This window comes from Aedes aegypti, chromosome 2 (genome assembly GCF_002204515.2).
Source record: "Aedes aegypti strain LVP_AGWG chromosome 2, AaegL5.0 Primary Assembly, whole genome shotgun sequence".
NCBI lineage: Eukaryota > Metazoa > Arthropoda > Insecta > Diptera > Culicidae > Aedes > Aedes aegypti.
The window spans coordinates 125,143,968-125,160,545 of NC_035108.1; the positions used below are offsets into that span (position 1 = coordinate 125,143,968).

General features: G+C 37.9%; 1 protein-coding gene across 1 annotated transcript in view; it reads right to left on the minus strand.

The window, feature by feature from the left end:
- LOC5577077 (protein vein) overlaps positions 1–16,578 on the minus strand; it is a 245,040-nt gene that overhangs the window by 155,415 nt on the left and 73,047 nt on the right. The window contains exon 2 of the mRNA XM_021842230.1: positions 12,840–14,611. Within this exon, the coding sequence (XP_021697922.1) occupies positions 12,840–14,130 (1,291 nt within the window). The 5' untranslated portion in view covers positions 14,131–14,611. The remainder of the gene's footprint in view (positions 1–12,839; positions 14,612–16,578) is intronic.

The following is a 16,578-nucleotide window of genomic DNA, read 5'->3' on the forward strand; positions in this document are numbered from 1 at the left end:
TCAAAAACATAGTAAAATGGCGGTTTGACACCTCTGTGGCACCTATACTATGCTGATGCAGTTGCTACTATGCTGCCCTACAGTTGCATCTTGTGAGCAAAATACACACACGGAATGGCCAAGTCGGTACGCCACTGCCTGCCTCGCCTGTCTGTGGCGCACACGCGGAATCGATTTGGAACCCAGAAGAAGCCATCGTCTTCGTCATATGCATCAGGCCTGAAGCGAACCATCGCCACCGTCGTCGGGTTGGCGGAGCGATAGTAAGTAGCTAGTGTCTCCTCCGGTTGTCCGATCCATATTCGGGATTCTCGGATTCTCTCGGTGTTGCCTCCTCCGTATGCTTTCGGTATGCACCTCTGCTGCTGCCGCTGTAGGTGAGTTTTATGGTAAACGAATTGACGACAACAACGTGCACTTGATATTCCACATTTGGCAAGTTTGGATTTACTGTTGTTGGCACTGCATCATTGCGCGGACTCGCGCATATGAAGGTGCCTCTTTTCCCATCCCTCCTCACAACCCTTTCTCCACAGTCGTCGTTCAATTACGCGCCCGATCGAATGCATTTCTCACCGTCGTCATCATCGAACAGTAGATACTGTGTTGGACAATAAATTTGTATCTTTTTCGATTTTTAATACAAAATTATCAACTTTGGTTGGCTATAACGATTGAACCCCGTTAGGCATGAAGTACGTTTGGCATAATGACTGTTTGGTATAAAGGATCTGATCACTGATTGTTACTGATTTAATGAGTTCTTCAGTCCGATATTAACTGGTGCATCTTATATATTATGGCAATAGGAGCAAAGTTTGTCTACCACACATTAGAAGAGCGAAGCTACGTTTGTATCCGGGTTGACGAGAATCGCAAATGACTATTAAATTTTACCATTAAAATACAATGTTTGAAAATCAAAAGAGTTGGAAAAATATTGTCCACCACTGTACCTACCTACCAAGTGGACGGAGAGCAAACGGTTGTCAAAAGACCTACAAAAGGGTCGTCTTCGGTGAACACGTTTATTGGTCGATGCTGCGCACTCTCACACATGGCCAACAATGTTGTCGTCACATGGGAGAGAGAGTTATGGTGCCGAGCAATGGTAACAACACACAGGTAATAAAATTTTGCTGATCAATTGAGTGTCAAATTGGAGATCGATTGAAGGGCACGGCGTTGGTGATATGAATTGTTGAAAACTTTTAATAAATCTCGAATATGCAACAGAAATGAATTGTAATTGTGGCTTTGTTGATGATTGAATAAAATTGTCTTGATTAGTCGACTAAGTTAACGGTTTGTTTGATATTTGAATTCAAAACTGTTTCAATCTCAAAAGTAATCTCATGAAGATTTTCCTATGTATGTTTTAGTCTCTACTTGTCAGTGCTATCTTCGTACCTATCTATCCTGTTTTGTTTCTTGTTTGGACCCGTGCCTTCAAATTTTCGTTCTTGGACACCGTCTTGGAAAAAAAAACCTTTTAGAAGATCTCGTCGATTATTCACTTAATATGATTGCTACTACTAAAAAAAGGAGGGTGAATTTCTGAATTTTCCTCCAAAAAAGTGGGATTTAAAACTGTCACTAAACGTGGCAAGAATGGAAGAAAGGACGATTCACAAGAATGCGAACCTTCTTCCAAGGGTGAAATGGATATTGTTGATAATTGCATCAAAATGAGCAATCAATTCGATGTTCTAGACCAATTTCCCGAACACCAAATCGAAGCAGACTCTAGCTAAGGCTCTTTGATTCAAGTGAGGAAGCAAAGAGTGCGGCCAATCGTGACCAGTTGTTCCGAATTTGGAGGACTTAGGCAGAAGATTTTGAACACCATTAGGGGAATCAAGGTGGAAACCAAATCGTAAAGAAAGGAGACTGTTCGCGTCTGGCCGGACTGTTTGAGAAGATAGCATAGCATAGACTGACTGTACATGTCAATGGTTGCTACTCCGTGATTGATCCGAACCGGTAAGAATTGCACTTCGATCCAAATGAATAAGGGATGGGATTTTCCGCATATTCTCGAAGTGCAATTTTAGCAGCTCTCATATTATTGATCAATAACGGCGCCGGCCAAGTCCTTACAGTCAGTTGGGAAGGGCAAGGAACGTTATTGTGTAATGATCGTTGCTTCTAAAGACCGAGAATACCTCTGCATCTCCACAATCATCACGGGACAGGTTGATTAGTGAGGAAGGAAAAAGATCTGGGAGTCACCTTTGGTCGGTGATGCGATCCATGGATTAGGAGGGAAAATACGAAACCTAAAACTAATGTTGCATTTTTGTATCGCAGTAAAAATATATTGAGAGAAATTATGAAAAAAGTCGACATTCATAATATCGAACTATTCAGAGGTTATTTTTGGTAATGACGAAGACAGAAAGGATTGTATGGCCGGACTGTTTGAGAAGATAGAAAAAAAAGAGTACATTAATACTTACGACGACAAATCTGAAAGTTTGTTCAAAGTCGTCTTGAAAATATCTCTCAAGTAACTATAAGTCACCTGAAGAGATCAAAAATGTAATTAAAGCTATAGTTAATGCTTATGATAATACTAAGTTGACGAAGCTACCAAATAGCAACAATTTAGAAGAAAAACGAAGAAAAATTAAACACACGGTAAACAAATAACATCGGTGAAGGAAGATCAACATATATATTTTCCATAATTGAGTAATCGCGCTTCATCTACCGCATCGAAAGAGTGAATGCTCCACATAGACAACCAGAACAAATCATTTGAAATCATCGCAGCGACGTTTGATGTTACCAAGCCATCTAAAACAATAAACACTGATCACCACCGAAATGCTCTAATCCCCTCTTCTGCGGCGCAGATCAACAACGATACGTCCGATGGACTCCGCCAGAGTTCTGCCGCGTGAAAGGATTTGCACCCCAGCGGCAGTAGCAACAGCAAATCTAATGGAAAGCCACCGAGAGCACAAACAAACATCACAAAACCGGCAATGGAAGCGAATCAAAATATTATAAAACTTTGTGCAAAATCGCACGAGGAGGGAAAGCATATAAAAAGTAAACGATCCTCCATGGCGCGCAGAAGAGTAACATGACTAATTTCATGACCAAAATTTTTAAAGTCGTTCAAATGGCCTGTTATGCATTAATAAACTTTAAAAGCATATAGGGTCGGTCTTCCCTTAGTGCTATAAATCTTTTCAAAACATTTTTTGACATGAAGGTCAGGAGCTATTTATCTAAGTACCATTTATACAACGCTTGATTTTGTTCATAAGATGATCGAAATAATTAGTTTTGCTTAAAATTTGAGCTCTCTTACACCTATAGTAAACCTATTGTTCGTATAGTAGCACTACTGAGAGAAACTATATTTTGTTCTACGAAATTTTATAAAAATACGGTTTTGATAGTATTTTGCCAACGCCGTGATGCTATTGATACTATAGGAACAGAAATTAGAAATAGTGTTATTATAGGCACATGTATTCCAATAGTGGTACACGCGATAATAAATACAAACATTTGAGTTTTCGTAGTTTTCATATTTTTCCCACAAAATCAAAATAAAAGCTTTCAAATGATGTCAAACTAATGGCAATAGCGTTATTTTTCAATTTTACACGAATTTTTGTTCTTAGCTATGCGGCTATTGGTACATCGACCCTATTTTATTTTTTGGACTAGAAATCACCTTTATATTTCGTAGTAGGCTATCAACATACATTACGAGGAATATTATCTGAGGATACAGAAGGATGCACCATCCTACTTTCTTCTTCTTCTTGGCTTTTATGTCCTCACTGGGACAGAGCCTGCTTCTCAGTAAAGTGTTCTTATGAGCACTTCCACAGTTATTGACTGAGAGCATTCATTGCCAATTTTGCCATTTTCGCATTCTTATATCGTGTGGCATGTACGATGATACTTTATGCCCAGGGAAGTCAAGGAAACGAAAAGATCATGAACCGACCGGGAATCGAACCCAGACAGCTTGGCTTTGCTTAGTAACCGCGGACTCTAACCACTCGGCAAACGAAGGCCCCCATCCTACTTTGCTGTCCAGATTAATATCGTTTTGACTCATACTGCCGTTATACGCATAATTGTCCCATGTTACTTTTTGTGCATTTTGACTTTTTTTCATCAAGCAGTTTATTTTTACGTATAGTTTTAGAAAACACTTACCAAAAATTAAGTTTGTTCGGAAACTCAATGTGTTTGGGAAAATCGTTTTGAATATCTTCTTACGTTGGCTTTACATCCCATGTGGAGTACAACCTGTTTTATGTTTTTGTATTATCGGGATGCATTCATCGTACATTCGAGCCCAACGTCAATTTTGATTGAAATTTTCAATATCAAAATATTATTTCCCATTCGTTTTTCAATTAATTTTAGTTGAATTTTCAGGGTCAATCACAAAATCCTTCTAGTCTTTGGAACCGCGGTTTTCGATTAGAAATTTACCGTAATTTTGAATTCATCGCGGGAGCACTGAAGTAATCCCACTTGAAGAATCAGTAACCACTTTAATTTCGAGTCTATGGCTTGCGACAAATCAACTTCATGATTTAGCAAACCAAGTCTAAATAAAAATGGTTCGACCATCATTTGGATGACTTTGCCACATGCTGGGTTGTTCCGAATACCGGTTCACTGGCGGAAGTGGCCATCATATTGGCGAATCTGAAACCTGGCTTGCGACATATCAATTTTCACTAAAGGTGGTTCAGATGTATTTGAATGACTTGACCACATGTCGGATAGTTCCGAATTCCTGATTTCCTGGGGGAAATGGCCACTAAATTGTCGGTTCTGAAACTTAATTCCCAAACTTCATGAATTTGCAAATCAAGTCAAAAGAAGAATAGTTCAAGAGGTTTTGGATGACCTGGTTATTCTGGATAACTGGTTCTTTGGTGCAAGTGGCAAATATGTTGGCGGTTCTTAAACTTAATTTGCGATGATTTTGTAAACCAAGTCCAAAGAAATTTAAAATCGGGTGAGTATTTGTGTCTTGAATTTTGAGATGAATATTTACTCCGCTAAATAATCTTGAATTTGCCGATGAGTTTCTGTCAAGCCTGCAGCTGGAAGTGTCGATATAGGAATTTATTACATCATATAAACTGTCTAACTTACACATTCACTGCCATGAATCGCAAGTCAGTACCATCTGAATTTTCGTCAAAATTGAGTTGAGTTCAGTTTTCAACATATCTTCCAATGCTCGTTCAGCTGCACTGATAAGATAATATGATTTGTTCGGAAAAATAAGGGAAAAACAGCAAGTCAAAATGTCCCATAATGAAAAGTAACCACATATCAGTCTCACTACAGATTTTCGCACCGTATAACACAAAAATGTTTAATCATCTTTATATTTTTCTCGGAAAGATATCATAGTGAGAAGCAAATTGTGAAGGTTTCATTAAGATCTGAACATGTTCCAATTCTCTGGATTTTTTTGAATACGGCGGTTTAGTACCGTAAAATGGGGTGTTAAGGGATGAGCAAAAAAAAATTAGTATGTCAATAATTGAACAAAAGACAACCCTACCATTCTCTCGTCGTGTATATCTAAAGCCAAATACAATTATGAGGATCCTATAACAGATTTCTGAGATAACCATGAAAATGTGTGATTTTTGATGGAAATGCAAAATGGGGTGTTAAGGAATTAGAGATTCGTAAATAAAACCATTACAGTATTGTGATGTTACACTCTGCCCTACTACCTCGCATGTATAAAAGAGGCACCGTTTCGTATGAAATGTTAGTTGTAAGTTGTGATTGTAATCGTTCCGTACAGTATCCCACACCGAGCAGGAGCACTGCCTCTCGGTGGTGGGCAATAAATTATCGTTGCAGTAATTCATTTGTTCGTTATTTCGTCTGCCCCTTCGGGACCTAAAGAAACACAACGTAGGGCCTGGTCAACCCTGGACGAAACACCATATTCTGTCAACAACAAAACATAATCTTTTTGGTGCTTTCATTCTATGTCATAAGTTACGTTCAACCTTAATCAGATAATACATCAATATTATTGAACTTGGAACTCCTGCAAACGCAAACCGTTTTATTTTATCTGCTAAATCTTTCATAGTTCTTAATCCTATTTGGAAACTATCAACACATCGTAAAATTGTCTTGGAATGATTTTTATACTCAACTGCAACAAAATCACATAATTCACGAATAGTATAAGCTATGCAGAGCAACTTCATAAATAATCTATTATATAAGGAGATTTTTAACAAGCTTTTAGTTTAAATAGATGAAATGGCCAATTTGCCCTGTAAATAAAACACTACACTTTACAGAGTATTTGCATGCAACACCTAGTGGCATAGTCGAAAAAATACTAAAGAAGAAAAGTGTTCCAGTATGGAGCGGAAATTTGACGCTCACTCCATAACACAATGCGTTTAGTGCCCGACGAGGCCGCGAAGTTTATCAAAAAGAGCTCAGAAATTACAGAGTCTATAATAGAGATGATTGTTCTCCTTTGTCTTCGAAAACAGCCCCTATTTGTTTTGCTGGTCTGTTCGATAGGTAGACGGTTCGACAGTTCGACAAGTAGATTTGGTTTCACTCTTCATGATACTCTTCACTTATAGACGCTGAGAAATGACAAATATTATTATTTACCACTTCATAGGATTACCTCTAAAAGGATCAATGGCTTCAAAACCATTTCCAAATAAAAGAATCATTCAAACTTTCCAAACATTGTACCAGTGTGATTGAACATGTTTTGAAAATAGTATCAAGAAAAATCCCATATTTACTTTGATACGTTGTTATCAAGATTTTCCTACCAATTTTACCGATTTTCGAGATTAGTCATTTTTGGTAATATTAAGGACTAACAAAATATACCCCTTAACTTTTACAATGCAGTTCTATTTCATGGAACAAACCAAAAGTATATTGAAACATATTACGGCATAAATCGCATGAGTTTAGAAACTTGTAAAAAGTAGAAAAGTTAATCCCCTAACACCCCACTTATTTTCAAAAAGAGACTTTTTCCATAAGAAATATCAAAAGTCGAAATCCTTGCCCTATCCCAAGTTACAGTTAAGATGGGCGTGGCCGGAAATTGTGATATTCATGCTTTTAGTATTCTTGTTCATAATTAGAACAAGGTATACCACCCTGCCTTGTTCCTGAAAGCAGTCAGGATAAGATTATTAAAAAAGAAACATGAATGTCCTGAATGATTCTGGAGCGGACTAGGCCCCTCCATATTGTTTAAGTCGGCTAGGAGAAGCAGATTACCTTAGCTACTTCTGCTACAGGTGTTCAGTGCTACATGCATTGGCCCCTCCCCGAAAAAATACCGTAAGGTGGTTCCAGGGAGATGAGGGTCTGAGGCCAAGGGCGTCTGTTTCCAGATTTCCACCTTGTAAAATAAATGGTAGGAATCGAAAAAATTCAAATAAAACGGTTTTATGAACGTATTGCAAAGTACATTTATTTTAACAATTCAAATTTGCAGTGCATTTCTTTAGAGAGAAAATAATCTTGCTACAATGCATGGTGTTATCTCATCATCTCATCATAAATCGAAAAACTAATGAAATTGAACCAACTTTTCACATTGTTTCACTCAATACACGTGGTGAAGATGTATAAATTCTGAGCGAAATTATGAAAAAATCCATGTGCTATGGTGGGATTTGAACCCACGACTGTTGTATGCTAGACGAAAGCTTTACCAACTAAGCTACTAAGCCAATTCGATGGCAAAGCACTCGTTTAGCATACAAGAGTCATGGGTTCAAGTCTCACCTGAGAAAGTGGATATTTTTTTCCCCAATTTTACTAATAGTTTCCATCTTTACCACGCGTAATAAGTTAATTAATTTAAAAATTATGCCCTGTGGAATACCGAACAATTACATACATGTGTCAACAACTATTTACAATCATATCGAAATATTTTGAAGTTTCAAGATGAATACAAACATAAATGGATAATTATTGCGATTCGAAACAGCGGGCAAGAATTACACAAAACAAACCCAAAGCAAAATACTGACACAAAATATTCAGTTTTCATGCAGGGGATTCATTTGGTGCATTTGAAAGGATTAAAAACAAATCTAATTCGATTTGAGTCGGAATATAGTGTGTTTTGCTTAAAAAAAAAAATTTTAGAGGGTATGTTACTATTTTTTTAATCTAAACATGAGCATGAGCATGATTGACCACCCGCAGTTTCCACTCCGTTATTGCAAGAACAGCTGTACTTACACAGGGAACCAACAGATGCTACTCAGGATCAGTAGCATCTTCAATGTGTAAGTACTGGTGCTCTCATTATTACAACAAACAATACCGGCGTCGGCTGCGTCCGAATGCAGGTCAATTTGGGGATGGGACGGAAATGTTGACGTGTTACTTGCTTTATGGAAGCCGAGGAGTCCTCTGCACTTCCACAAGAAAACACTAAGAGTTTGGATATGGGAAAGGATTCGTTTTGGTAAACGATAAAGATATAATTTTAAATGAATACTTGATGATCGATACCGATAGTACGGTCGTCCACAAAGGAGCATGCAACAGATTCAACGAATAATTTTTAGGACTTTCATATTATGTTAGATCACTATGATTTTTGGTACAAATGTTTCTTGAATTATAAAGAATGCACGCATATTTCTTCCATAAAAGCACTGCCGGACAGTGGGAGCTGGATTGTACACACACGAATGTTTCTTGAATTATAAAGAATAAATACACAGAATAGTTTGAAGTTCAAACAATAGTGTGAAATATTCCCATGAATTGTAAACTTTGAGTTACTGCTGTGAGCAGACATTAACATTTCTTACAGTAACAAATACTGACTCACAGGAAGCTAAACCCGTTGCTTATCGGGTTGAATTAAAAAAAAAATAAAACAAAACTAGACTCAATTTTCAACCAATTCATTTAAAAAATTTTGGGAAATTTCTAAACTAGACATTTTTTTGAAGAGTTTCGTTGAATTTAATTTTTGAACAATTCTTGAGAAATTTCTTGAACATATCACGGAAAAAGTTTTGCATGAAACAGTTTTTTTTAATTGTCAAGATAAATATGTTGAGAAATCATTAGAGCAATTCCTTGTGGACTTATAGAGAAGAAAATACTGAGCAGAAAATCATAAGCAAATTCAGAGACAATTAATTGCTGCTATATCTGAATCCGTAGAGGATTTGAGAGAACTGAAAACAAGGTTTTCTAAAATTTTTATTTTTTGTTTTGAATAATTGAATTTTTGGAGGAACTTTGAGAAAAATATATCTGTTTTTGCTCCAACTCTCGTCAAAACAATACAATTTCAAAAATTTCAACATTGGAGGTATTCTGATTTATGCCAGCTAGAGGGCCAAAAAAGTAAAGTGAAAGTTGAGCACAATTTTTGTGTGAATTAGGTTTGCTCAATTATGAGCCAATCATCATCAATCTCATGTAACTTTTTCTAAGCGTGTAGAACGTTCAGAAGAATCATAAAATAAAATAAGATAACTTCTTAGATTTTTTATAGCTTCTGGGGCTATAAAGCAAAGTCATGCTTAAAGTGTCTGAGTTCGATTCCCGGACGACCCCGAATCTTTTCATAATGCAAATTTACTAGGCTTGATAGGGCATGAATTATCAACGTACTTGACACACAATATACTAATGCAAAAATACCAACTATGGCAGTTCTCGTGGAAGTGTTCATAAAACATTAAGCTTAAAAACAGATTCTGTACCAGTAGGGACGTAATGCCAAGAAGAAGAGAATGAAGTTCGATGCATATATTTAGCTAGAGACATACGGGAAAGCTCTTCGTTTCAGATTTTTTCAAGAAGTGACATCTGAGTGTCTGTTCAGTATAACTTTTTCTGACCATCGAACAATTCTCCCCAGCGCGAATGCTACTCCGCTTGTCTTAGTTACAATGTAACGTGCTTACTGTTATTGCAATCCAGCGCATTCAGAACCTGACTGATTATTCACATCAGCCTTTCGCATCGACAACATTTACGTGGAGGGATCGTCCAAATAACCTTCATAAATATATTTCCTCAAAAATAGACATGAATATTCTTCTTTCCTGAAATTTTCAGAAAATCAGATTAAAAATTGAATTTACGGTGATTTAAAAATACGGGACGGACCTGGTGTAGTGGTTAGAACACACGCCTCTCACGCCGAGGACCTGGGATCGAATCCCATCCCCGAGATAGTCACTAAAAATTTCAGTGACGACTTCCTTCGGAAGGGAAGTAAAGCCGTTGGTCCCAAGATTTAGCCCAGGGCTAAAAATCTCGTTAATAAAGATAGCAAAATAAATAAATAAATTATTTACCCGGACCGGAACAGATTAATAAGCTTGACCATATTAATCAAAAGATATGAATATGATTGAAGCACATGCACATGAAATTTGTCTTTAGTTCGAAACTATAGGGTAAATCCATATGCTCAACTGTTTGAATATTCACAATCCACCGAAATTATGGAATCGTTGTAGTATTGTGTATTGCAACACTTTTATATTAGGCATCATTCAAAAACCAGTGATTTTTTTGCCTAGAATAAAAAGTCTCAATGCCTCAAAGCCACATTTCAATACATATTTTGCAAACACTCAATTGAAAATACTCTCTCAATTCCCTAAATAATATTCATTATAGATGATGCTTAACTTTCCAAAGTGCTGTAATATTCAGTATGAGTGTAGCAAAATGCAAATCCATACTTGGATTTACATTTTGCTACATGGATAGTTTAAAACTTGAATAGCGTGTTTGTCATAGATAAATAAGGGATTAGGGAACCAACAACAAGTAAAATTAAATTAATTAACTCATTACGCGTGGTAAAGATGGACAAATTATGGGTGAAATTATGAAAAAAATCCACGTGTTCGGCTGGGATTTGAACCCAGGACTTTTGTATGCTAGACGAGCGCTTTACCAACTAAGCTACCGAGCCACTTGGTGACCCAATAACTGAGTTGGTTACAAGTTTTAGAATTCAAATCCCTACAGACCACGCGGACCCGTACCCGACATCGTACCGATGTAGGTACGATAGGCAAACAGTTTCAACACTAAATAAATCGCAATAAGCCGAGCACTTGGATTTTTTTCATAATTTCACCCATAGTTTGTCCATCTTTACCACGCTTAATGAGTTAATTATTTTAATAACCATGCGGATTGGATTACCGAATAGCTCAATATAAGGCCAAAACATCACGAGTTTGCCGGGTGTGCATATCTAAAATATCACTTTGATCTTGTTTCTAAATTTTAACCTTGTTGGTTCAATGGTAAACCATATTGGAAAATATTCTGAACTTAAGTAAAACTAACGAGGGCTCCAAAGCATTTTAGAAATGAGCACTGGTATAAACCTTATCCAGAACGTTAACCGAGAAGGAATTAATAGTCAATTGATTTCAGTCTTTTGATGATATTAAAAAAGTTTTGTGAAAAAACGGCCCAAAAGACTGTGGTCCCAATGGAAATCCGGTTAGCATCCGCGGCTACAAAGCAAAGCCATACTGAAGGAGTCTGGGTTCGATTCCCAGTCGGTACAGAATCTTTTCGTTAAGAAATTTCATTGACTTCCCTGGGCAAATAAAGTATCATCATATTTGCCACATCATATAAAAATGCGGTAATGGCAATTTTAGCAAAGATAGTTCTCAGCTAATAACTGTAGAAGTGCTCATAAGAACACAACAAGTTGAGAAGCAGGCTCTGTTCTAGTGAGGACGTAATATCAAAAAAGAATAGGAGGGATATGACATGAGAAGACCATTATGGACAAAACATAATTTTGACCATGATTGATCCAAATCACTCCTGTGTGCGACGCAAGATGCAAATGCTCGACAAAACAAACACGCACCAACTTCAGCGACAGCGACGACGCGACGGTGACGACGATGATGAAAAAAGTGAGTTTTCAGCACAAAGATAAGTCATCACCGCGAGACCGGGTCGTTGTCGGCTTGGCTGTCTGGTGAAGATTTTCCTCGCTTCTACGCCTAGCTAGGAGGAGGACGATATGACGACAACCGCAGGCAGGCGGGAGTTTTTCACTTGTGTGCGCGGTACGGTTCACGTGCGCGAGTAAATTTGAGATAACTTTTCTTTTACTTCTTTCTTTTTTGTGCTTCGTCGTCGTCGTCTTCGTCGTACGTTGACTACTGAAAAAGCAACAAACTCTCGGGCGCAGGAAAATCCAAAAATATAAATAAATAATAAAACCGATCTCAACTGTCCCACTGTCTGGCCTGATTCTAGCATTCTGTGGTGGCGGTTGTGGTTGTTCGTTTTTTCCTTCTGATAGACGAGATGGATGCGTGATTTTATTGCAAAATTTTGGTAAGGCACGAGGGAATTACCTACAAGATATGGCTTTGTCATAACAATTTTGTTTCTTTATTCAAAATAAAATGCAAATATTGTATTTTTTTTCAAATCCGATCAGAGAGCTTACTAGCCCAAAATTTCCATCAAGAGAGGACGAAATACATTATTCATCAATTTTGTGATAAAATCCCAACTTTTGGCTCTTCAGCGTCCGTTTTGGATGGTTATTCTGAACTTCTGCAGGAAACGAAATTCGAAGGAAAATTTGGCTTTTCCATTTCGATGCCCGAAATCAACCAAATAAAATCTCCGAAAGGAATTCATTCAGCGTTTTTAAGTAATAACTCCAAATCTTCTGCAGTCATTCAATGAAGATTGTTATCAAGAGTTTCTTCAAGGAATGCTTCAGAATATCCCAAAAATATTATCGCGCAAAAAAAAAAGAATAAAACGCTACTCACCATATGTGTCCTTAACCCCCTCCATCACCCCGTTGGCGGTGCGTCTGGTCTTCCGGATCGGCTGCCCGAGGATGGTAAAGTTGCTGAGATCGATCTGCTTCACAAACAGAAAGTACACTTTGCCCTGTTCGAGTTCTTCGCGCACGATTCCCCGCTCGCGGTACGTTTCCCGGTAGATGTCGCACTCGCTGAAGTTGCGGAACGAAAACTGGAGCCGCACCTGCTGGAACATCTCCAGCGGATACTTAGTGTTCTTCTTGTGTACCCGCACGATTTCGAATGTCACGGAAAAGTTGGCCCGTCGATCGCTGCTCATGGATTTGACTTTGCCTTCGAAGACTACGGGAGCATCGGAAGCTAAGGTGGCTGGGTCCCGAGCCGAGCAGTAACGGCGAGTTTGACCAGGACCTCCCTGGCCAACAGCACCTCCACCGGGTCTTCGCGGTGGCTGCTGGGAGCCTCCCGGTACAGGAACACGTACCGAATCCCGTCGATTACGGTTGGTAGACGTATCGGGTTGCTCGGTTAGGTGCTTCCGATGAGCTAAGCGACGCGCTCGTTTTTGGCTCATCCGTAACTTCCATTGCTGTTGTAATAGTTTCTCGGCTAGGGTGGCGCTTTCGGCACTAATACTCGTATTACTAATACTACTACTGCTGACGTAGTTGTTCTTAACTTGGCGACTATCATGGTTAGAAGTGGATTGACTTAGGCTAGCTGGCAGATTCGGCAGTTGCTGCTGCGTTTGTTCTATCGGAAGGTTATTGGCGTTTTGTAGAAGCACACGATTAGCGTAATTGATTGGATGATGATAGCTGGACAGAGTGACCCCAGTAAGTGGCGGGGAATGCCGTCGGTTATCATTATTGGCAGCTTGGCTGATTAATTTGGTAAGGTGTGGAGTGGCCAATGGCCGTTGTGATGAGATGGTTGATTCCGGTGTGGATGGCCGCCATTGGTAAGGACTCGTAGAGTCCACTAATTCACTAGTATCACCTCTAGGACTTGCTGCTGGTACCCGATAGTGATTTCTGTTGGCAACCAGCTCTGATATACTATTTCTACTAGCACTAAAATTATCACTGTTACTACCACTACTGCTGCTACTAGTTCTACTACTGCTACTAGTGCCACTGGCGTATGACAACGTGAACGGGGGGAAGGAGGATGAGGAGGAGGCTGGCGCCAGGTGCATCGTAGCGGCACTCTCACACCGACAGAATATCCACACTAGAATCGCTAGCCATAAGTACATGAGATATTTAATGGGACTCCATTTGCGCAAGTACATCGCGTCCGATGTTCGGGCTTTGGGATTGCTGCCTAGGTCCTACGCACCAACCACTTCTTGAGGAAGGCCCTAACCTGACCTGAACTCCTACGCGTTGAGGGCTCGAAGAGAGTCACAATACTTCTCGAATGGGTCAGAGACTTGCTACCGATCAAGAGTGATGGGGTCCAAAGCGATACTTCCTTTCTAAGGTGCCTCTCGATAGCGGTTGGCGTGGGTTTTCAATATTAATTTGAACTTCTTCGTAGACCTACAGTGTCGCATGTCCACTCTTTTCTTCATGGTTTCTTCTGGCACGGGGCACTCGTGCTGCTCGAATACTCTCACACACACTCACTATGGGGATGGAGAACTTTTCAGATTCGTATTTCACTTTATAAGAATTGAACCATTAAAACTATTTCACACTAGACTTAACATTCAACTTAAACTTATCAACAAGGTTCCAACAATCACACTGTGTAATCGATCCTCAGGCTATCTGAAAATAGAGAAATAAGACCAAGAAATAATTTAGTGTTTTGATTGCACTTTTATTATTCATAATCATTATGAATTAGATCATTTGATCATTCAGCAGTTCTCAAATTATTGCTAAATGACGGTACCAACCAAGCCCTTACAGTCAGTTGGGATGAAAAGGAAGGAATGTTAGGGTGTAATTATCGTTGCTTCTAGAAACCGAGAATACCTCTGCATCTCCACAATTATCACTGGAAAGGTGTTTATTAGTGATGTAGGGAAAAGATCTTGGAGTCACCTTTGGTCGGTGTTGCGATCTATGGATAAGAAGGAAAATACGACTTTTACTTAACTATTTTTGCATTTAATCTAGCGGTGAAAAGATATTGCTAGAAGATTAAAAAAGTTCGCCGATATTCATAATGTCGAACTATTCATAGGTTCTGCTCAGTAATGACGTAAAAAGAAATAAATGTGAATACTGAAGTTATAGAAAACACTTCCTTGTCATGATGAAAAGGTGTTATCACAAGCATGAAACGAGCTCACCATTGTTTTTTTTTTTAACAAACTCAAATGTATACAGGCAAGGAAAATCAGGTTTGGAGGCAACCTCAATTGGTAACTTGTAAGTGTCCCTATTGCATCTAGTATGTTGATAAACGTAACGTTGATTTCAACGTTATAGAAAAGTACTTTTTAACAGAACATCGTTTTTTTTTGGATTCAAATATATATATATATATATATATATATATATATATATATATATATATATATATATATATATATATATATATATATATATATATATATATATATATATATATATTATTCTGTTATTCATTGAATATAATTTAACATTCCTCAAGCAACTATCACATGAATTCGTCTTGAAATTCTTTAAAATTGTTTCTCAAGATATGTTCAAAGGAATTCTTTCAAAATTTGCTCCAGAAAATCCTTTGACAGCCCAATAATGGAATTACAAAGAATATTCTTCCAGAAATTCTCACAACATTCCTTAAGCAATGCTTCCAGGAAATGGAATTTTCACGGCAATTTTCAGATATACTTCCAGTTTTTTTCAGCAAAAATCCTTCAACAAAATACCCCACAGATTGTCCCAGGAATTGCTCCATTAATTCTATGGATTATTCCACAAAATCTACTAGAAATTCTTCCATGAATGAAACAATAACTTCAACAAGGTTTTAAACGTAATTCAAGGAATCGATTTTTGAAGCATATTCTCCATGGATTCTTCAATTTAGAGTTTAAAACCACAAAACGCTTCAGACATTATTTTTTATTCCTTCAAGAGTTCCACTCGAGATTTTCCTAGAAAAACCGATGGGAAGATATGCAGGGTTTCGTTTGGAAAAATTTGCAATATTTTTTTTATGAGATCCGGAGTTCTTTTAAAAACTTCACTTTTGTGGAAAATTATCAGGTATTAGGGTAACCAATGTATTTTGGACCTCTATATATTTTGGACCCCCTGGGCCACTTTCCTGCAAATTTCCCAGGTTAAATCGAAAGACCAACTCAATTCGCATGCCATTTGGAAAGATAGGACTTGTACATAAAAAAATGTGTTTATTTTATCTGAAATTAATTTAATTTAATCAGTTCATCCATGCAACCGTTACAACACGTTACACACAGAAATTGAAGCCGTCAGAAATTTTTCAAATGTAAACAAAAACGTTTTTCAAATTTATGCACTTAAAGCGTAGAATTTCTTCGGTTTTCCATTGTCAATCGATTGGTTAGACTATGGGCAAAAGAGTGATGCAAATTTCGAAATTTTTGCTCCCCTATGCTTAAACGATTTAAATTATGATAAAAAGCATCCTCCCAAGATTTGAAATGATTTGGAAGAAATTTGAATGTGCACACGCCATTTGAAGTTTATATGGAGATAAGTATGTAAAACGCCAACCTTTTGTGTTCAGCCCTCTGTCTCTTTGTCATAATATTTTA